This window comes from Ylistrum balloti, unplaced genomic scaffold, assembly GCF_031769215.1.
Source record: "Ylistrum balloti isolate Yb309-2 unplaced genomic scaffold, AGI_CSIRO_Ybal_v1 Utg369752, whole genome shotgun sequence".
NCBI classification, from domain to species: domain Eukaryota; kingdom Metazoa; phylum Mollusca; class Bivalvia; order Pectinida; family Pectinidae; genus Ylistrum; species Ylistrum balloti.
The window spans coordinates 1753092-1776302 of NW_026781955.1; the positions used below are offsets into that span (position 1 = coordinate 1753092).

The 23211-nt window shown below is 35.3% G+C and overlaps 1 protein-coding gene across 1 annotated transcript in view; it reads left to right on the plus strand.

The window, feature by feature from the left end:
* The first annotated feature begins 523 nt into the window (after positions 1-523).
* LOC132543332 (lachesin-like) overlaps positions 524-23211 on the plus strand; it is a 104358-nt gene continuing 81670 nt past the window's right edge. Inside the window, exon 1 of the mRNA XM_060206822.1 lies at positions 524-979. Coding sequence (XP_060062805.1) covers positions 925-979 — 55 coding nt within the window. The 5' untranslated portion in view covers positions 524-924. The remainder of the gene's footprint in view (positions 980-23211) is intronic.

Below are 23211 nucleotides of genomic sequence, written 5' to 3' on the forward strand. Positions count from 1 at the left end.
CAGCACTCTATCCTTTATTTGGATTGCGTATGCACACTTGTTTTAAGTGACCTGAATTCCTTCAATGGTAGCTCAAATACTGACGTACTTGCCTATGCAGTTGTAAGCTTGATTTCTTTTGTAAGCGAAGCAATCGATACATATCTTTGAATTAATACATTAACACATTAAAAGATTAATGGTATTTAATTACTGTACCAAAAAACGTGATCACGATCTATCAAACTGTGCTGATTCCTTCACTAACTAAATTGTGCTTAGACGAAATACCCGCTCCTATACAGTCTGTGTATGTACCTTCACTAGGTATGTCTTCAGCTGGTAGAAATCTGATAAACTGATGGATAACTGTCATTAGCTGTTTCGTTGTCTACGAAATCTTAACTGAAATAGGTTTGTAGAGCTCCAATCATTATACCTATCCTACCGTTTTTATTTGGTGTTAAATCACTCACAGCCGTTCGCTGTCTCCTCGCGTCTCTAAGATCCTCTGTCTATCGTCCTGACTGGTCTGTAGGGAAACTCCGCTACAACCGATCAATCGATGATGCCCTTTGTTACGCACCTTGCGATTGGCTAAGATGGCAAGGCTAACGTCAATGCCCATTCACCTTAAAGACCTATGTGAAGTGTTAGATGAGAGGAAATAGCTTGTTTTCACACACAATATAAGTAGAAATCGCTTACAGGTGTAGCGTACCATTACAGATGTTCGTTGATTGGCGTTCGATAGGCCCCCATTAGGACGACAGCACTAGTTGCTGTGTCGGCCTCGGTGGTGACGGAGCGGACAACACGAGGGCTTCGCAGGAGTACTATCAACAACGATGTTTATGTGAAAGTTTTATACGCGAACCACATGTGTTTTAGGAGTAGTTTATGTTTGAAAGTGTGCTGTGAACACGTCAATTCTGCTATTGCAACATGGAATTAGTAGTGATATTAGTATGTCTGATGCTGAGACTGGTGTGGGTCAAAGGTAAGTCTTGGTGTCTCCCTTAAACTACATTGTTTTGACTTGTGTTTTACAATATAAGTTGTTCTGTAAGGTTCGTATTTCAGACTGTTGTCACGATTAACAGTGATATCATACCGATTGTGCATTGGATATAGACGGACGATGATGATTTTTCTCGTGTTACGAAAGTTTGAATATAGTCATCATCAAATTATCTCTATCATAAACAGTATTCTTCAATTCTCCCTGGTCATTAATCGGCAAACGGAGGAGGACACGAATTATTCGGAAGTATCTATACATATAACCGCAACGCGAGGTCTTCATCTAATGTCAACGTTCTGTGTTACCTCATTCAGAAGTTGAACAAGCCATGGTATTTTATCTTGTTTCATTTCTGTGCGCTGTAAACTATAAACTAACAGTGTATTTTCCTTCCACACATTGCAGTAGATTTTGATACAGTATTACCGACTCCTTAGCCCAGCAGGGGCATAAATCAAGATTTGATGAGATTACGGCTCAGATTAAAAAAGATAATAATAATAAATTCCGCAGTTTGCAAGCGCTTGTGTCGTAGAAACACACACACACAAATCATTCTAGATTTTCTGTCTTAAAATTTTATTAAAATGGATCGAGAAAATATCAATGAAAAACAAACTCCACGTGGGCCGAGTTTATTTTTCTGGAGTGTTTCCTAATTCATTTGCGATGTTTCATTCTGGCTCGTAGCTAACATGTTTGACAATTCTAGACATGGGTCTTATATTTTGTTCTGCATAAACAACGTTAAAAGATGAGGTGAAAGTACTTGTCTTGTGATTTAGTTTGCTCGCTACGCCACACAGAAGGATTTCTCTTTGGCTTCTAATGAGTAATTCTTGTATATATGACAAAAGTGTTCTATCAATAACAGGTTCCTTAAGGTTATAAAACACTAACAAGTCTTTATTCTTATAAAGGAACAGCTAGTTATATCATAAGACCGGAATGTTTATCTACAAAAATAAAACCGTTTCCTTAAGCGACAATCGTATTTCATCTAGAGGGTGCAAATTTGTTCGATACTAACAAGAGTGTTTTTCTTACAAAGAATGAATGTTAATAAATGTCAAAAGTTATGTATAATCTTATGATAAATTATAGATATTGCAGCGCTTTACATATGGCAATGCGGAACCTGTGGACGTTCTCTGAAAGTTCTCTATAGGTCTCCGGTAGACGTCAAATTACCTGCACCTGAACAATTTTCCGGAGATTAAACAATTGAATACCTACTGGCTGTACAATTAACATCAAAGAACAACGCTATTCCGCTTTAAGAAAGGAACAGGTGCGTGTTCGTCAACATAATAAATTATGCAGTGACGAACCATTTGTCGTATGTACAGTACATATGTATCAGAGATAGAGGAATTCTCAGTTTTGCATGATTATCGCATTGAGTAATTGTATACAGTTAACACGCAATACCTGGTATTTGTAGTTCTGTATTAAGAAATCCCTTCGGCGTCTGATGTTAAGGAAAGGGTTATGACAAATCCTCGTGTCGACAAATTACACACAGTATTAGTTGAATGTTTTCTTCTGTTACAACATTAACATGGATCCCCAGTGAGCTAATGTTGATATTTTTACATGACCCACCTGTTCGTTTTACTGCATATTAATATATCTCTGTAGTGATAAAGGTGAATACAGAGTCATTATCTGGTGATTTGATGTTATGTAATACAGACTGATACAGAACTGCTATATGCTTCACATTTCGTTTATGTACACAATGTCTCTTGTTTTGAGGAGTATGCCCAAGAGAAAGGGAAGTGTTAGTTAACATTTAACGAAATAAAAATACCAACCATGTTGTACATTGATTGTCAATTACCATATTAGGCTTAAAGTTTGATATGGCGTACTTTTTATTTCTTTTCTGCTATCAAAACTCGCTCTTCATCAGTTGATTACGATCAATACCATTAAAAATGGCACAGGATATAATATTGCTGTCTATTTTGTTTTCGCTGAAAACTGCACAAATGAATAGTAACTTTTAATTCAGAATATGTGCTTGCCGTAGGTGACTGTTTTTTCTCCGGGAACTCCGACTTTTCTCCACCATCCCAACCTGGTGTGTCCTTAAATGACTCTGGCTGTTAATAGGACGTAAAACAATGATAAATAAACTTATACAAAATAGTGTTAGATAAACTAGAACAAAACAGATAAAACAGGAACATGCAGCTGCCCTGTCTTTCTAGGACTCGTCAGTGATGTTAGGGACCTACGTAGACATATAACTACTTAAGATTGTTTAGGACTTGATACTATTGCAGAACCTGTTGAAAATTATGCAAAAGACGCACGGGTGAAGGGCCTAACCGATCAAATAACTTTATCAATGTTTGAAAATACAAACATATCAATAAACAATCAAACTATGAATATCTACAATCACCTTAAGATACTCATAAAATCATTGACAAAATATATAGATACGCGACATCATAAACCCTTTCAGACCACACCAAGAAAGCAATAGAATAACATTTTCTAGACATAATATATACCACTTTTATTATTTTTTAACATTTTTTCAAATTTAAGATAAATATGACACCTGAGCTTGTAATTTCTGTCGAACACTAAAACAAACAGACATTTATGGCCGACACTAAGATATTTAAGTCCGACACTAAGACAATAAGACATTCATGTCCGACATTAAAGCAGACAGTTATCTATGTCCGACACTAACACAATGATACATTTATGTCTAACACTAAGACAGAGAGAAATTTCTGTCCGATACTAAGACATAAAAAATATTTAAGCCTGACACAACGACAAACATGCATTTATTTTCGAAAGGGCAAACAGAGATTCCAATGCTGTATTTTGGTAAACAGATGCATTGTAAATGTATGGTGGTAGATGGTAAGTGAACGCATTCGCATGTATGTCGGACACTATGACAAACAGATTTTCAAAACATGTATGTACGACACTAAGGCAAACCAAAATTTGCATCTGACACTTAGACGAATACGAAAAGCAAACACATATTTATGTACGACGCCAAGACAAACACAAAACTATGTACGACGCTAAGACAAACACAAACCTAAGTACGACGCCAAGACAAACATGAATTTATGTACGACATTACGACAAACATGAATTTATCTGCATTGCTAAGACAATCACAAATTCATTAACGACGCTAAGACAAACACAAATATATGTACGACACTAAGACAAACATATATTTATGTACGACGCTAAGACAAACACAAATCTATGTACGACACTAAGACAAACATGAATTTATGTACGACATTACGACAAACATGAATTTATCTGCATTGGTAAGACAATCACAAATTCATTTACGACGCTAAGAAAAACACAGATCTATGTACGACAGTAAGGCAAACACATATTTATGTACGGCACTAAGACAATCACAAGTACGAGGCTGAGACATACACAAATTTATGTACGATTCTAAGACAAATACAAATTTATGTACGACACTAAGACAAACATATATTTACAAACGACGCTAAGACAAACATGAATTTATTTGTGTTGCTAAGACAATCACAAATTCCTTTACGAGGCTGAGACAAACAAAAATTTATGTTAAAATCTCAAGCTTACATTTATACTCGGAACCCAGACAAAAAAGCATTTCTTTTCGACGCTTTGCCACAGATACATTTTATCGCACACTCAGAAAAGTTACATAATGACAGGTTTTAAAGCCATACATTAAGGAAGAACGGAGGCAATCTTTTTGTTGCGTCCTTTCCGATTCATAACGCAGCATCATTATTCATTGCGGCAGCCAATAAAAACACTCCAAGGTATATTTCACAAGTGACATACGAAAAAAAAAAAAAAAAACCAGTACACATGCGAATCATCTAGATACGGGCGAGTTACATGATAAATAAATAAATATTATATTACTGTATTAATCATATTTGTAATGATGTCGAATTATTCAAGTTTGAAGTTTTATCTCGCTTTGTTATTCTGACCATGAAATACTCGTACAAGTAAGGACATTGATAACTGATTGTTATTCGATAGCTACTAAAACTAACATTAAACCTACATTTACAGCTTAACTCCAGTCTCTTTAAACCCTCAGTCGGTGGACCATGCTATCATATCTCAATGAAATAAAGCTTAATATGTAGTCATTACCACAAGGTATATATTTACTGCACGACTTCCGTCAGAATTCCTATTCACACTTTTACAGCCTCTTAATGTAAAGTCAAAGAAATAACGAAACATATTTTTTAAACCTGGAAATGTCCTGAATCTCAGCCAACAAACTTGTAATTGAGAACGTTCTGTCAATCAAAGGTTTCATTTGAAACCAGAGAAGCTTTCACTTCCCCCTTTTTTTTTGGAAACAAATGACGACAGAAATATTTTTTTATTTGTTTTTTTGTTTGTTTTGCTTTTTTGAAATAATACGTGTAACTTCTTTTAAAAAATATAAATACTTGGATAAATTTTAGTGTGAAAAATAATTTGAAGAATTGCTACATATAACATTATTTCGTGTTTTCTAATATCCAACATCTGGTCTTCTATAATCATTGAATCATATACTGTCGAGTGCAATTTTTATCATTGTTATGAGTCATAAAGCATTTTTCATTTAAAAAAAACACACACACAGACGATTTTTACACCTTCTAACATATTCGCATCTTTATCCCTTTGTGGTAGCGTTTCTCTTCCGTGACATGATTTCGTACAAAGCACGCGGTATAGCATCAACGCCATATACTTGTATAGTAAAATATTGCCAGATAGATCAAAATGCCAGGAAGACAATAAATTCCAGAGGACTCCATCAATATCCTTATATAGTAATGCTGAAAATGGAAAATCCTACCGAATTCATATCTTGTAAACAGTGTTTTTTTATTTTATTTTTATTTCTGAACGTGCTTGTCGTTTTTGCATTTTAAATACATGTACATGTATTTGCAATATGTAATGTTTTGAAAGAAAATTTCAAACGTAGGATATCATTTTTTTAAATGTATCTTTGTTTTCGAATTTAAAGCTGAATCTGTTCACATTGTACAGTTGTATATGTACACAAAATACCACCACATTACATTCTATTTCTTTTTGTTTATGAGCCATTATCAATCTTTTTCATTTACTTTTTCTTAAATGATATGAAATAAAGCAATCTTGATGTATTTTTCAAAATATACATTTCTAATTATAAAACGTTGTGAATAACTTTATTCACATTCCCTCGAAGTTAAATCCTGTATTTTGAATTATTTAGAAATTAAAATCCTATTGAAATAGTAACAAATGAAAGACATACTTGATGCTTTGCACGTGTCTAGAATAAATGAGCTAATTAGTTATCGGAAAATAGATATTGCCTGGCCGAAATTTCTTCGGGAAAACGATAAAAAATAAAGCACACACACCAACTGAAAACATGTAGATATGTAGAAATCTTCTCAGGAAATGAAGCGTAACAAAATCATGGCTGAATTTCTTAATGAGAGGAAATATAATATAATGTGAAGTGATATGAAAGATATAAAGTTTGAAATACATATTCACTATTGACTGTGCAAACAGAATCGCCACAGGAATAAAAACCACATAAATGATTTTAAAAAATCTGTGTGTGAACTATCCTGACATGTCATTCTACTATCATCAATTAATGAAACACTTTTAGAATATTGGAGGGAGTAGGTGGTATGCCAAGAGACTTTCAAGTACATAACAAACAGAAAAAGGTTTTCATTTATCGTACGTTGTAAACACGGTGTCACCAATGGACTATGGACAATAAAAACAAATACGTATGACTGCACGATTTCATTGCGGACCTTTATCTTTGCGATCTACCCTAAAATCCTTTCCTAGAGTCCTTAATATTTCCCTAAAATGTTAAGCATTAAGGAGAGGTTGAGCGCCCTGTCCAGGGACCCATACATACAAAATGATAAACAAATGTAGTATGCGAGAAATTTGGCATTGTACCTAGGTTTCTGTATTTATTCATTAGATGGGTTGGAATGATGTCAGAGGTATTAGGGCTGGTCGCGTGGTGCTATGGCACTTGCCTTTCACCTCGACGTCATGGGTTCGATTCTAGGAATGTATGTGAAAATGTAAGGGATCACCTGCCAAACCACGTGGGTTTTCCCCGGATACTCCGGTTACCTCTTACAATAAAACTCCTCGCACTAAAATCCCAATCAACAAGAGTGATTGAGTTGAAATAAGTTTCGCAATTTTTGTAAAATACATTAAGTTTATCCTTTAATGCCCTGTCCTGTTCCCTACCGACCCTTAGGGTTTATGACTTCCCTAAAATATTTTGTAATTTTTAAGGTAACACCTTCAAATTCACGATATCCTTCTTTTACAATCTTTAAAGATACTATAAGCAATGTATCAGGAAAAACGTATTTTATACTTAGACTCTAACAGACAAGTAACCTTATAATAACAGTGTGCTAAGGTTGTTGAATATCCATCTAGTTATACTGTCGTCCTTGGTATCATCACTGTGATATTATACTTCTAGATATTTCCCAGACTTATTTGTACAATCAATACCAGTTTCCTTCATATCAATTATTTTTTTAATTAATAATTCACTTTGATTATGTATTTATGTTCAAATGTTTTTTCTTGTGTGTGTGTAATTTCTAAAACGTCAACCAAGGATGTTTTATTTCAAGAATCGATTTTGTTCCTTGACAATACAGCTTCTGTCATTTGCTTGGTTAGGCCACAGAAGGATCCACTGATTTATATTATTATACGGGTCGCATATTTGTCATGCCGAAAGACAAAAAAGGAGTAGCTCGTTAAATCGGTCATGAGTTCGTCTGAAATAAAACTACAAAGTAGTCTCTGTATCTCTCCCCCCTCCTTCTATCTCTCTCTTTCTCTCTCTCTCTCTCTTACTCTCTCTCCTACTCTCCCTCTCTTACACACACTCTTTTTCTCTCTCTCACTCCCCCCTCTCTCTCTCCCTCTCTCTCTTTCTGTCTCTCCAATATAGTCTCTCCTGAAAATTGAATAATTCAGGGTCAGTTTTTAATACGACAGATAACCTTTGTGGTCACATATTTATCTTGGTATGTGTGAAAGTATTGTTCCAACAGAGATACACCTAATGTCCGCGAGTAGAAGATACGGAAATATGATTTTGTGGACACGATTAAGAGCATGGGAACATATAACAAAAATCTTCTTCTTGGCATTTCATGCCATATCAATGCAATTTAATTGACTGTAATTGTCCCCACAATGGTAAAAGTTTTCACACAACGTTGGTAAAAGAAATGGAAAAATGTCCCGTTAACCACAGCGTTACCAGACGTTCCTCTCTCTCTTATGTTGTCTCCCTTTCTTTTGATCCATGTGAATTGTATATGTGCACTTACTTGGCACCTGAAAAGAAACGAGGAGAAATGGTTGCCAATCTATGGCGGCGTTGACTCCGCCATCTTGTAAATATGAAATATGATATCACATTTATGTATATCGTAATTCAATTATGCTGTTGCATACAGAATAAAATTGAATGGAAATCTAAAATAGCAAACATAATTACATTTATCAATATTTATGTGTAAATAATAAGTTTTATGTATTTAACATACAGGAAAGAAACTTTAAATTAATTGACTAATGCTGACTACAATGCGTAATAAGAGTTTCTGTTATTATCAATGACATGCACAATTATTGATACATTTTCATATATCGTTGATGTGAAGCATAGTTGATTAAATTTAAACAAACTAATTTCTTTTTAGTATGTTATTCAGTACAAAAAAAGCACAATGATCAATACTCGTTGCCCGGTAATGACCATTAACGGGCGCTGCACTATGTTATTTTGAGTACCATAAAAAGGTTTATAGCTAGACTGTAATACATCTTATGTCTAGATTAAATTCTCCCCAATTAGCTCCCTATGTGTCGTACGCGGTATACTGGTCGTAGGGAAGTACTCACCTTTGCAGTACAAATGGGATATGTGGAGCGAAGGTGAATTTTCACTCGCTCTTTCGTCTTCTAATGTTCTTATGTGAAATCTTGAAATACGTAATTTCCAGTTTATAATATATGAATTGCCGGGTATATACTTGGTAAATTACTGTGGTAAATTGATATGAAGATAGATGTATTTTTTCATTATGCCATTCAATATCAGTAGATATTCAATCTATATGATACATATAATATAAGATAACATACGTATTTATATAAGTTCTCGTATATCGTTTATAAGTTGTCTTATACATTAAAAAAAATATGCACGAAGCAGACTTATCTCTCTGAAGATATTCATTGGAATCGCCGGTAGAATAAAACAGGGGGGATAACTTGGATTTTAAACAAAGAATGTGCACAAAACAAAACTGTTAAAATCGAACGTGTTCCATTTCATTATTGTTAAATGCGGACCCTAAGGCAGGAAATGTGTATCTAACCCCGTTGCCAAACCTTAGTATGAGAATCATGACCAACCCTTAGTGTCAGAATCATGACGAAACTTTAGTGTCAGAATCATGACGAAATTTTAGTGTCAGAATCATGACGAAATTTTAGTGTCAGAACCATGACGAAATTTTAGTGTCAGAATCATGACGAAACTTTAGTGTCAGAACCGTGATCAAACATTAGTGTCAGAATCATGACCATGATTTATCGTTCCGAGCTGTATTTGACGCAAAGATATGGACTGATGTAATTGATGTAGGTAAAACAGGTATTTTGTAAAGGTACGGTCAGATGACATGATATGTTCTGTAATTGTTTTATTGTAAATATGATTTCCTGGACAATTCTTTATCTGGAAACATGTTACCAAATTCCATAAACTCATAAGTAGAACTGTTTTGCACGTACATACACACGTTCGAATTACTGTATGCAATACTACACACACAGAATGTCGATATCTAAATGTTTGGGTTGGTTGCGTTAAATTTTTTAAGGAGACAGTTTTGATGTGTAGCTTGCAGCATGGAATCGTAATTTCGGTAGACTCGTGTACCAACCCAGACGTTCATACTGTCCAGCTATATAGCTTGGAATGCTATTTAACATTCTGTTCAAGCACAGCCCTTCTCTGTTTAGATTAGTTTTGCGTTAAGTACGACCCGGTTAGCCAATAAATTCCACGGAATTTTGCCCTGGTGCTATAACCATTCGTATTTATAGGTAACATTTTAAACTTTACGGCGTTTTGGAGACAATTTTGTGATAAAATATTTGACAACAATTTCACCCGTAAAACATTCACAAACGTCGATAATATGATAGTCAACTTGATTATGTTGTGTAAGAAAAGTGAAATCTCCAGGTACTTAGAGATATATTTTTACTCCAATGCTCCAACGATAAATACCAAGAATTCTGCAATGTCGGCATTTGTACTGCGTTTTAATACGTGTACATACACGTATATCTCATATTGTTAGTGTCTTTATATCAACAAGCTTCACGAAACTCCAAAAGCTATGATATATATAATTTCAGTTTCATCAGATCAATAACTTTTTTTTATATATATAATTCAATAACAAAAGAATTACACAATGCAGTACAAATGTCTGAATTAGAACTTCATAACTCTTTAACATAAAAACAACGATATAACTTTGTACTTACCGACTTCAAAATATTCTCGATTGAATTATATCAGATTTTTTTCAATTATCATTTAATATTTTTTTTGTATCAACTGTATTATTTTTTTTCAAATATTATTGAAATAAAACTGTAAATTTCGAACACAATTACTTAAAAGTGTGTTGTTTAGTTTGAATCAATTTAATGTCTGAATTGGCAAAACCTATATATTAATACTTGTGATAAGGGTCACACTTAAAGCTCCTTCTACGCTTAGTAGGTTCCAAGCCACTTGTGGTGCCGATGATGTAAACAATTACGGATTTTCAGAGTTTATTTAGATTTTTTTTTATCTGTGGCAGTCTTTTCGTTTATTTCATCTTTAAAAAAAAAAAAAAAAAAAAATTATGTCTCTTTTGTGCTTTGTTTTTTATTGGTTTGGTTTTTTATTTTTATTTTGTTCTCTTTATATATATATATCTATAAATATGTACATACACAAATATATCTATAAGAATATACATACACAATTGTATATATGAAAAGGAACGGCTAAAAGTCAGGCTCTACATTTCTGGATCTGTCTAGGGGATTATAACTTTCATCCGGAATTTGTTATAATGTGTGTCAGGTGTTGGTGCCAATAGTATTGTCACGGTTTCCGCCTGATTTACATGTACATGTACTGTGTATTTTCTAGAGCGGTGAGATAAATCCACGTGTTTAACTGGGGACAGATAACTCCCAAGAACGGTTTACTTCAGAAATCGACACAAATCACGAGCATTTCCAATGAATTAAGGACCATATTAAGCAGCTTCCCTCACGTGCCGAGGCATTAAAGACCTACAAGCATGAAATGTCGTGGGCACAAAGTGAGTCATCGTAAAAAAACGCGTCATCAATTTTTTTCTCTCGTGTTTTTTCCCCTCTGGTTATTCAGATCTTAGTATTGGCACGGAAGATGGCGCGTTTCGATGATAAGATTGAGATAAAATAAGACAAAGTGATTTATAACAGTTTATTGTTAAGGTGGATTTTAATAATGGAATTAGAATGAAATCCGATTTGAAAATATCATTTTACGAAAGATTTTATGCCTCCTACCCAATATATCGTCTCAGTTTATTGCAGAACTCCGGTAAATCTAAACCACCGACCAAGGGAACAGTCACGACAGAACTCCTGTATGTTTCCAACCTAGAAAATCGTATCAGTTCACGTCTCACCGTCTCAGATTAAGGCAGAACTTAAGTATCTGTCCGACCGTTATCTCAAACTGGGGTCGCCCTCAGTAGCATATGTCTGTGTGATAGCACTACAAAGTCGACTTCAGATTCACTCTATCAGATGGGGGCATTCATCTCGAATATATTGGGAGACAATCATTAAATGACCATAACTGTTGATAGGGCACTTACAAAACATTTCACAGAATTAATCCTGTAAGCATCTTCCAGACAGAACCAGGTGTGCTGATGAAAACGTTTCGTTTTACATGTACATATTATGTATATGCATTCTCGATACTCCAGTGGTCACGGCCACTTTCGGTCTCTGCACCTCAGAAACATGTCACAAGCGAAGTAATCTGATTGGTTCCAGGAGAGAAAAACTGAACAATCGAGGGCTGATAAGTTCATTTCTGAATATCACAAAGAAGCGACATCCAACTTCAAAGCCAGTACAATATACCATTCTGCGACCTCGAGATTCGTTTGATGTACATCAAAGAATAAAAAACTTGTCTCTCCGTCTTGTCCACAGTGTGTCCACGTGGAAGCTTCAATTTTGCCATGACATATTCCAGGGGTGAGGAGAGCGAACCTGATTGTAACCCCTGGAGTATCGAGGACAATGGAATACGCGAACATCTTTAAAATTCCATATATGGTCATTTGCACCAGACTGGATCAAGTGAACGATTTTCTGTTAGTCATAAGAAGGAGTGATATTTACTTGGTGTACTTTCGTGCGGATCCTCCATAGACATGTAATACGTGTTAGAACAGCCTTTTTTGTTTTGTTTTTACTGTTGCACTGAAGGAATGCATGATGACTGGAGCAACGGAACCCTTTGGAACGCATGCGCAATAAAATTTAAGCCATTTACTCTAATTACACACGCTGTTTGAAGTTTATGATCTTGTTAAAGAATTGCAATTGAAAGCAATCAAATGTAGAGAATATTTTACGCAAAGTGCTTGCATCGGTGTTGAGGGAAGGAGGGAACTTTAAATAGAGTTCTTAATGTGGACTTTTACCGAATATATCTTTAAAGTACTGCCCCTACGTCTTGAACTGTATCGGTGATTTGCCTTCATGATGAAGGCGAATTGGGTTTTGGAAGTGTGTTAAAACTTCGTGTTTCATAGCAACTAGTATAACAGTCATAACTATAATTACTGTTTTAATTAAAGCATTAATCGACGTTATTTCGACACTTGGTTCTGGGGAATATTTCCATGTTGATCAATTATGACGACATGAGAGAATTCCTTGAATCTCGCCATCTGCTATCCATCTTACAACCAACAGTTTCTGGGGATTCGAAATAAAGAGATAATAAAAACAAGCTAGAATATTGACTAATCATAAAAAATCACTACAAATATTTATCACGGAATGAAGATTTCGGTTTTTTTTGGTGTTGTTATATGCACGTTCTACGCTTCGGGCACTAGATCTTGCTGTAACAACAAGACTTCAGTAATGCATTTTAAATGTCAGTAAATCATCAGAAAGATGATCTGCCCGTTTGAAATAAAGGCTCGTGTTCCTTGTCATTATCATCTCACTAATCGTTTATAAGCGTTTCGTCGTATAGTATTGATACTATATTTAGTCAAAATGTCGAAACGAGTTAGAATGTACATTTATCATACTGGTTCTGGCCAACTGTGCACAACTGTATTTGATTTCCGTAACAATATGCACTTTCAGTTTTATTTCGACGTCTAAATGTCAGATACTGTTATTGAAAATGTCATGTATCGTTTTGAGTAAGCCTGAACATGTGTAAACAGTCTTCAACTAAATCCATTTTTAAAACGTCGATCAAGGAACACATGTACTTCCTGAAGATGAAATTTGAATTAGAGATAGAGAAAACTTCTGACTAGTAAACCAGAGGTCCCGGGTTCGAAGTATAGCGGAGGCATATAGCAGACATACATTAAAGAGCTATTTGTAAAATATGACTTAATGCAAATCCGCTATATTTGTGAATATGCATGTATCTACTTTCGCGATGACTAATATTTGTTTTATTGAAATATTGACAAGAAATGGCAATTGAAATTGTTCTTCGTTTTCTCAGCGTTTAGATGCTAGATGAGGAATATAAGGGGTACCTACCCAGAAAAGAAAATGGTTAAATACGTATTTAAATACAATGTGCTAATACTGTTTTATGTTAATGGTCGTAGCGACCAAAATTAGGTGATCTGGACACACGGGAATATCGTACAAAGTTTACATGTTGATTCAAGTGTCGCCTGCTTTCTTCCGTCGCCACATAGGTTATCTGTGACGAATGTCAATCGTTTGCTTCATCACTATATCCAATTGATGAAAAATGCTTTTTTCACCTCCAGAAAAGTTTCTTTCTAAAATGACGTCTTAGTTCCAAGATCACGTGGATGACGACGTCGATGAAAGATAGATAGAAATCAAGTGGATAGGTGACATATGTTTGTTGATCAAAGGTATGCTTAGTTCATAGAACTTATCAATGTGTTATATAACTTAAAGAATGATTTCCATGACACGTGCATCAATGACAAGGTAAAATAAATGACATAATTTAAATATAAGTGTCGAACTATGAAAAACATGTAGTGCTGAGATGAAGTGACCGGTTATGACTCAAGGGTACGAAGCTCAGATGTGACGTTTATACGTAAATACATGTATATTTTTTTCTTTCGTTTTTTCACTTTCTGAATATATTCCCTGAACTGATAGATACACGAATCATGTGCCAAAAGTCTTTTTCTATCACACAGTTTTATATACATTTATATTCTTGTGAGATATTTCAACCCGACAACTGTATGTACATGTGTCAAAGAATCCAAAAATATACAGTTAGATATAAATACTTGTTACAGGTTACCTTGTAAAAAATAAAAGTAGAAATATTAAAGTGAGTAATAATAATGAAAGATAATGAAAAATAGATTAGAACAGATAAATTGGTAAATAAAGAAATAGATAAATTATTACCATACAATTAATGAATTAAGTATGTCTGTAGCTTAGAGAAACGCCTGTGAAAGTTTGGAGTTGACTAAGGTACATATACATGTATTTACCAAGATTTGCAAAAAAAAAAAAAAAAAAAACATCTACCATTATATGATACCTATTGCGGTTTTAGCAATTAAATTATAGTCGACGTTTCAGATAGAGAATATATTTCAAAATTTCCAATTCCTCGGTAATCCGTAGATTTAATTTTCTAGTGAAATATTGTAAAGAGATACACAGAACTAGGTGACGAAAATTCATTTCAAGACCGTCTGTATTTAGAGTTTTCTGGAAACTACAAAATGGTTTGTTTCCTTATTTGGAAGTCTTTGAGAAATAATAATCGTTTGACCCCATTGGCAATATTAAACACGTCCAGATCTAAGACTGATCGCGAATTCTAAGTGTCTGTGGGGGTGAAAGGGTTGTTCATGATTCCATCATCCTCGTTGGAAACACTGTAGTTAAAACTGAAACCGACAATGACATTCATTTCAGGAGAGAAAAGACACCTCCCACAAAATGGCAGACTTTTATAATCATTTAAATTAACCATGAACCGGAGCAAAAACAACTTTTAACGATGAATTGTGCTCAGGTTAATAAGATTATAAGATTTAAAAACAACACTGATATATATACATATATGTAATTGACATTTGTCCCTTTATACACCCTACTGCATGAAGGTCATTTTGGTTTAATTGATATCGATTACCTGTGTTCTATGCAAAACGTTTCTACTTTAGATGTAGTTTTTCATTTCTGTTAGGAAAGGCCGTAAATGAATCTTCAGAAAACGCTGTGTACTCTCTGCATAGGTTTGATCTTGTTTTTATAACGTCTCAAGTGTGTTCTCTATACATAGTAGATTTGATCTTGTTTTTATAACGTCTCAAGTTTGTTCTCTATACATTGTAGATTTTATCTTGTTTTATAACGTCTCAAGTTTGTTCCCTATACATTGTAGATTTGATCTTGTTGTTATAACGTCTCAAGTGTGTTCTCTATACATTGTAGATTTGATCTTGTTGTTATAACGTCTCAAGTGTGTTCTCTATACATTGTAGATTTGATCTTGTTGTTATAACGTCTCAAGTTTGTTCTCTATACATTGTAGATTTGATCTTGTTTTATAATGTCTCAAGTGTGTTCTCTATACATTGTAGATTTGATCTTGTTGTTATAACGTCTCAAGTGTGTTCTCTATACATTGTAGATTTGATCTTGTTGTTATAACGTCTCAAGTGTGTTCTCTATACATTGTAGATTTGATCTTGTTTTTATAACGTCTCAAGTGTGTTCTCTATACATTGTAGATTTGATCTTGTTTTTTGATAACATCTTATCTTAACTGGCATTCTGAGCATAATCTGTCATAGCAATATCCGAAACGACATGCGGGGATTTTTTTTATCATATCCATATATATCTTTTAAACGTAGCAGTGCGACAAACTCACATGATTTCATAGTGTTCAGTCATGGCTTGTGCAGCTGTGAAATCAGTTGACGGGGTTAGCTTGCTGGGTTTATCACCCCATGAACAGTAGTAAATGATAGTTACCTTACTGAACAACATGCGGAAGGCTCACGGAATGTCACAAAGAGCAAGTCGGGTAAAGTATGTCACCAAAGAACACTACCACAACAGTACAGACCAGTCCGTTTCTCAGCTTCCCGAGAAACACATACCGACACCGGAATTAAGAGATAGTCAAAGCACGCACCGCGGGTCTTCCCTGCGTAGGCCACCTTTCTGAGGACTTGGCTGGGATTCTCCGCTTTCTATGATGAAAATAAGAATAAATAAATAAAAAATGACCTCAGCAACGGATATTATTTCACGGATGAGTTGATTTTGATAAAATATTCCTTAAAAAATAGTCCCGTCTCTTAATGTTTAAATGCTTTTAATTCCAAAGTGATGTGCTACCATAAGATATTAATTCTATGCGATTTTCATGTACCAGAGTTTCACAATCACCTACATTTGTAATTTATATGTCTCCATTCAGGAAGGTGCTGACAGCTAATGCTGAAATTACTGATCGGTGTTTCCATCGCTATGTGTTTAATTGATTTAGAAGCGTCTGCTTGTAAAGTAAAACAGATCCGAAACCATGTTTCTAATACCATATACATATATGGATACACTAAATCGTGCGTCTCTCGCCATTTAGTATGACATCTTTCCGTCTCCAGACCAACCTCTCGCTGAGATCTCGTTTTGTGGATCAGTGCGCGACCGTCAGCTAGTCCACGACTGCCATGTCCTCGTAGATCAAGTCGAGGCTCTAGTCGTGGGGCATGTATCCTGACAGACCCTGTGATGTATATTTGTATACTTACTCTTTTGTCTTTATCCGGTATAATATTCCACAATGCTAAAGAAAGTTGAGCGTTTTCAATAACAGCAGAAACGTTTGAAGTGAAATAGTGCTTGACTACCGGAGGGATTAAATTGTACATCAAAAATACACCAAAGCATATTGTAAGTACAGTGTATATGCAGACAGGCCTGAACAGATGTTACACTGGAGTCCGGGCCATGTTTTTTTCAAAAGTCATTGTCTGTTTAACCCAATATAACTGTTTTGTATCATACGTAAGAGGATGTTGTCTCTTTTGATAATAAACAGAAAACAACGACAGAGAGAGATGAACTAATTTCCCTGAAATTTAATAATCAAACCTTAGTGAACTAACTTAGAGTGGGTGCTATTCAATTATTTGGTTTTAAAATTTATTTTATCAATTACAGACGAAACGTCTAGAACACAACCGCAATCAGGCGTCCACTGCCTATAAATTCAATGTTCCGGTAGGTTGGAACATATGCAATGTTTTATGTACCTAAAGCTTTTAAAATGCATTGGCGTGTGATGAGATGAGAATCCTTTTTTTTTTAGTTTGTAATCTGTTTGAGTTTGTTCGGCCATGCTAACTCAAAACAGACACGCCAGGGTCTCTTTGCTACCTACGTCAGTCTAAGAACAAACCCAATCCCATCTTCACAATCATATACACTTGTCACACGGAGATGCCAACCGATTTTTTTCTGTGAAATAAATTCTAGCGTTCGTGGACGTCTCCTGATGACTTTGTTCCGAGGAGTAAGCAACGTGTAACTAAACGCGTGTCCTAACTCGCTTTTATCACGCTACAACGCAATATGGACATTTTCAGGTCAAATTGTGAAATATACAACCGTCTGATCCGTGCCTCGTTTTCACCTTATTTACGAAGTAGAAACATGCACGTATTGACCATCTTGCAAACCTGCAGACATTTCCCTGCACAAGATACGTTGCTACCTGTAAATGGTGTGTTGTCACCGGAAGTGTTCGCCTAAAGGGTGGGTTGCCACCGGAAGTGCTCACTTACGAACATGTTTCGACATATAAAAGAACTATTTTACACAAAGTTTTCCCATTAGAAACATTTAACTATAGTGTTGTCAGCAGATACGTTTACACATCAGATATGTTGTCACTTAAACTGTTCACGTCCAAATTGTGCTAACAACGTTGATGTTCACGACAAAAAGATACATTTGTTAGACCGCTGGGAACCGATATATCTTTTCACCTTTACCTATGACATTCTGATTTGTGCCTTACGTTGTGCCAGAAATGCCAAACAATTTCAGTTAGACCCCATATTTTGTCACAGATTTGTGGCGCCATTTTGTTTCTTTCAAGTCCCCAATGTTGCCGTCTGTAGCGATTTTTGATCATATCAATGATTATTCATGGTCCATCTTTTTCATCTTATAGTTTTTTTTTCAGATTACTCGTCAATCACACCGAGTTGATTTTTAAACTTGTGTTTTGATCAATTTATGGAAAACAGTCGATTTAAAAAAAAGAAAGGAAAAAAATCCAACTACATACAATACCCCCCCCCCCCCCCCAAAAAAAAAAAAAAAAATAGAATAAAAAAAAATACATGAACACAGTTTAACAGTATTAACATCAGTGCGTCTATCTGTTTTTGAAATTTTATTGTTTCCTTCGCTTGTGTTTTTGCACCATCTGTTTATCCTTGTATACACACAGGCTACAGTGATGAGTACATGAGCGGTTTAGTAAAATGATCAGAAATTCGAATATCTTTCTACTTTAGTATTGTCCACATTTGCGTTGTCTTTCAAACATTTTTTTTTCTGAAGAGACAAGAACGAATGACACTCTAATGCTTTACATGTATTTTGATATATAGAAGCTATTTCAACTGGTCACAAACTGATGATATCAACGAGGGAGATCCGAATCTCCAACTTACTGACCTGCACTTGTAGGTACAATTGTAACGTTTTGTTTTACCTGGATATTCTGTACAAACACATAAAGAAATAAAAAAACAGTTTGTGAACAAAGAAATCTGAGGACTTAAAAAACAAAAAAAGAATATTTGTAGAATTATCTTAAAGCCTGATACCAGGACGAGTGAACAAAAGACACAAAAATGAATAGCAACTTTTAATCAACGTTAGGATTAGCTGTATCGCCCGACTGGGACTCGTCAGTGAGGCTAACAACCTAAGATTTGAAGCCTTAATGTACCGGGGGGAGTATTTGACATGAAGTTTATTTAAACTGTTTATTTTAAGAACCAAGATGGAGGAAGCCATCGCCTTGTTGCTTCTAGTGTTGAACTGTACATGTACAAACGTTATTTGGACAAAGATTCGGTATAACAGCGGAAAAAGGCATTTGATATTTTTTTTTATTTACCTAAATGACATACGTACGAAAATCAAACACAAGCTTCTGTCCACTTAGTGGGTATGACTTTAGTCTAATCGGACAGTGATCTTTCTTCAACATCCAAATCAACATTTGTTGAATTAACGGCGTTATTATAAAAAAAACTCTACATATTTTACACTTATTGTTGACCTTGAAAACTGACATTGTTGACCTTGAAAACTGACGTAAGATAAGTGCTTACTTTTAGATCCTATATTCAAATAATTCATTTAATTTTCAATCTGCAAGCAAATAATTAATTAGGTCTTTGTAAGTCGATTTTTTTCTGTCTCTCTCATTCATTCTTGAAGGGTTCTGTATGCTACTTTTGTTTGTTTTCTCCAGATTACATACAATTATTGGTGATGGGCGAAATGTACAGAAATCTGTTTGTAGAGAAAGAAATATTTTCCTGTTTACGGGGGTTAAGTTTTAAACCCTAAACGACATGATCGTTTGTCCCAACTAATAAAATTAACATGTGATGATAATCAATGGATACGAGAACAGCCGCTTTATCTATCAGTGAACACTAGAGAAACTGGTTTTGTCATTAATGAACGCAAGAATAATCTCTGGTACAACCCATGAACGTAAAATTAGTTGGTTTTAATTCACAAGTTATATCGGAAAGAACCAAATGTGATCTCGACAGCAGTTGGATTTACTACATGCACATGTACTAGTGTCTGGTTTTGTCACCGAAGAACGCAAGAACGTCTGGTTTGTCATCACTGATAAACTGATTTAGACACCAATAATCCTAAGATCATCGTACACTGATTTGCTGTTACATGAATGTGTTCTATTACACTAACATACACTTGACATTTTTAACTGTTACCTTTCTCCAAGTTTCTTTCCTGTTTACCTTTGTTCAGCGTTAAAGTACACTAGCCCCAATCAAGTACATTGTATTATCTAATGAACACAGAATTGAAGTCCTCTGACACGCAAAACTGACGCTTATCTTCGGCTTCTCTTAGATCGACGATTCTGTGTGATATCTTAACATTTAGACGGTTGGATTAATCGCCCAACATACATATTGTACAGACACACCTGCTAGAAAGATCATAGATTTACTCGTTCTGTGGTAACACTGAATCGCATTTCCTGCTATGACTCGTTATGGTACCGAATTCCTCTGAGACGCATATGTCTTCAAATTGCAAGATTATACTTCAATGTAAGTAAACTTAAGCAAGATGGAGAGTACACGAACGGTTTTCGCTTTCTCGCCGTATTCGCTTAATGGTTATGGAAAATATTGTTGCTATAAGTTACGTTTAGAGTAATATGTATGGTCCCAAATATGAACAATTATGAACAATATGATAATGCAAGACTTAACCAGATTAATCCCGTGAATCTTGCGCCATCTTGACATGAATGTTAATGCTGATTATAACTTTCGAATTCTTTGTCAAAACATATCGTAGACTGTCACTTTGAATTTTATAAAGTTTATATTTTTTATCCTTCTTCTGTTTAATAGTAATCCTATACACTGATATATAAAAATGCAATAAACGTTTGTTTCCTTATCTGTCCCTTAGGTTCAAACTTTCGGCCTTTAATATCATTATCACCCTAGAAGAACGAAACAGCTGTATGATGCAATTCACTTCTTTATTTGGCTCTGTTGTATCTTATTCTAAACTTGTATTGAAACGTGCAATTCACTGATATATTTTGTACAATATTTGATAGGGGAGATAACCATTGATTGTTCTTGACATTTTCTGTAAACAAGAATCACTCAGGTATGACAAAGTTTAAATTTACACAGAAACCAAATTGTCCGTGCTAGATATGCATTGCAGTCAATCAATGTAATGTCGTGACAGAAAGTACTCTTTATCCACTAGATATCCCATCAGGTTGAACCTGATAGCGTCTGATCCGGAACACATAGAAAGGACACGAGCCCCCGAAATGCACGGTATATGAATAGACACGTGCAAAATACGAAGCGCATGCTGCGGTCCATTTCTTGGTGTCATGTCTGGCCGTCGGTTTTTGTTATGGATCTCGCAAATCTGATGCCGCCTTATCTTTGGGAGAGACTATAATTCTCTTCAGGTAGCCATTACTTCGGCTATATCTCATCCTTCCATGTACCAATAATTCACACGATATTTAAGATAAAAAACCTGATGAATCGGCGTTCTAAAAAAAAAAAAAATCTAGCAAATGTTTTCAAAATCGTATGTTTATACGTAATTATTTGTTGCCTCTTGTTTAAAAGAGAGAGTGAATTTGATGTTGGGATTTTTTTCCCGATCACTTAACTGGGTTTTTAATAAGATAAATAACAGACAGTATCATAAAAAGCATTCTTTATGAATATGGACATATATCCTTAAGACAAATCGTTTTCCTTCAAACGAAGCTGTACGTTATGGTCAGGAACGGCGAGAAAGAAATATATTTGGATTGCCTGACAGTCTATGACGAAGAGCTCGTTGTGTGTATATGTATACCTACTTACGGCTGTATAGAGATTGATCAGTGTTACATAGAGATAGCCAAACACCGATTTAGTCCGATCAATCACTAGCCTATTTAGGAATGGCGCTACAGTGTGTTGTTGATGTAGATATAATAAATCGGTAGACAACCGAGAAAACAGGTAAAGTACAAAGAAGTAAGAGACCTTGCGCCCTCAACATAAAAAGTACAAAGGCGTAAGCGACCTTGCGCCGCCGACAAAAAAAGTACAAAACCGTAAGCGACCTTTCGCCGCCGACAAAAAACGGACAAAGGTATAAGCGACCTTTCGCCACCGACAAAAAAGTACAAAGGTATAAGCGACCTTGCGCCGCAGACAAAAAAAAGAAGTACAAAACCATAAGCGACCTTTCGCCGCCGACACAAAAACACAAAGGCGTAAGTGACCGTGCGCTGCCGACATAAAAAGTGAAAAGGTATAAGCGTCGTTTCGTCGCTGGCAAAAAAAAATATCAACGCGTAAGTAAACTTGTGCCACTAAAGTTAAAAAACATAAGTTTAAGCGACCTAGTGCCGGAGATGAAAAAATGCAAATATGTAAGTGCCCTTGCGCCGCTGTCATAAAAAGTAAAAAGGCGTAAGCGACTGTTCGTCGGCTGTGTAAAAATTACAAATATGTTATCAACTTACGCCACCATTGGAAAACAAATACAAAAATATACCAGCACCCTGCGTCACTGATGAAAATAAATAAATAAATAAAACAACGCAAGCGATTTAACGCCACAGATGTAAAGTTAAAAGTTACAAAGATATAAGCGACTTAGACGGGTTACCAGCCCCTATAGGTTCTTGTGACAGATTTGCCGGAAAAATGTATTCTCGTTTAATCTTGCTGCCTGCACACCTGATGAAATGTTTGCTTGACCAAGACTCCTATGTCCGCCATATTGCACATATTGGTTCAAAAGCATTTTTGGGACTTCCACTTCCGTGTTACAATTTTATGGCTGATATTATGGACGACTTTTTTTCACTTTTTTATCTCCGTACTTGTTATCTTTAGGGCTTGGTTCACAAGCTGTTCTTGCCGCTCACGATCGCTAATCTTCTCATCACAGGGTGCGGT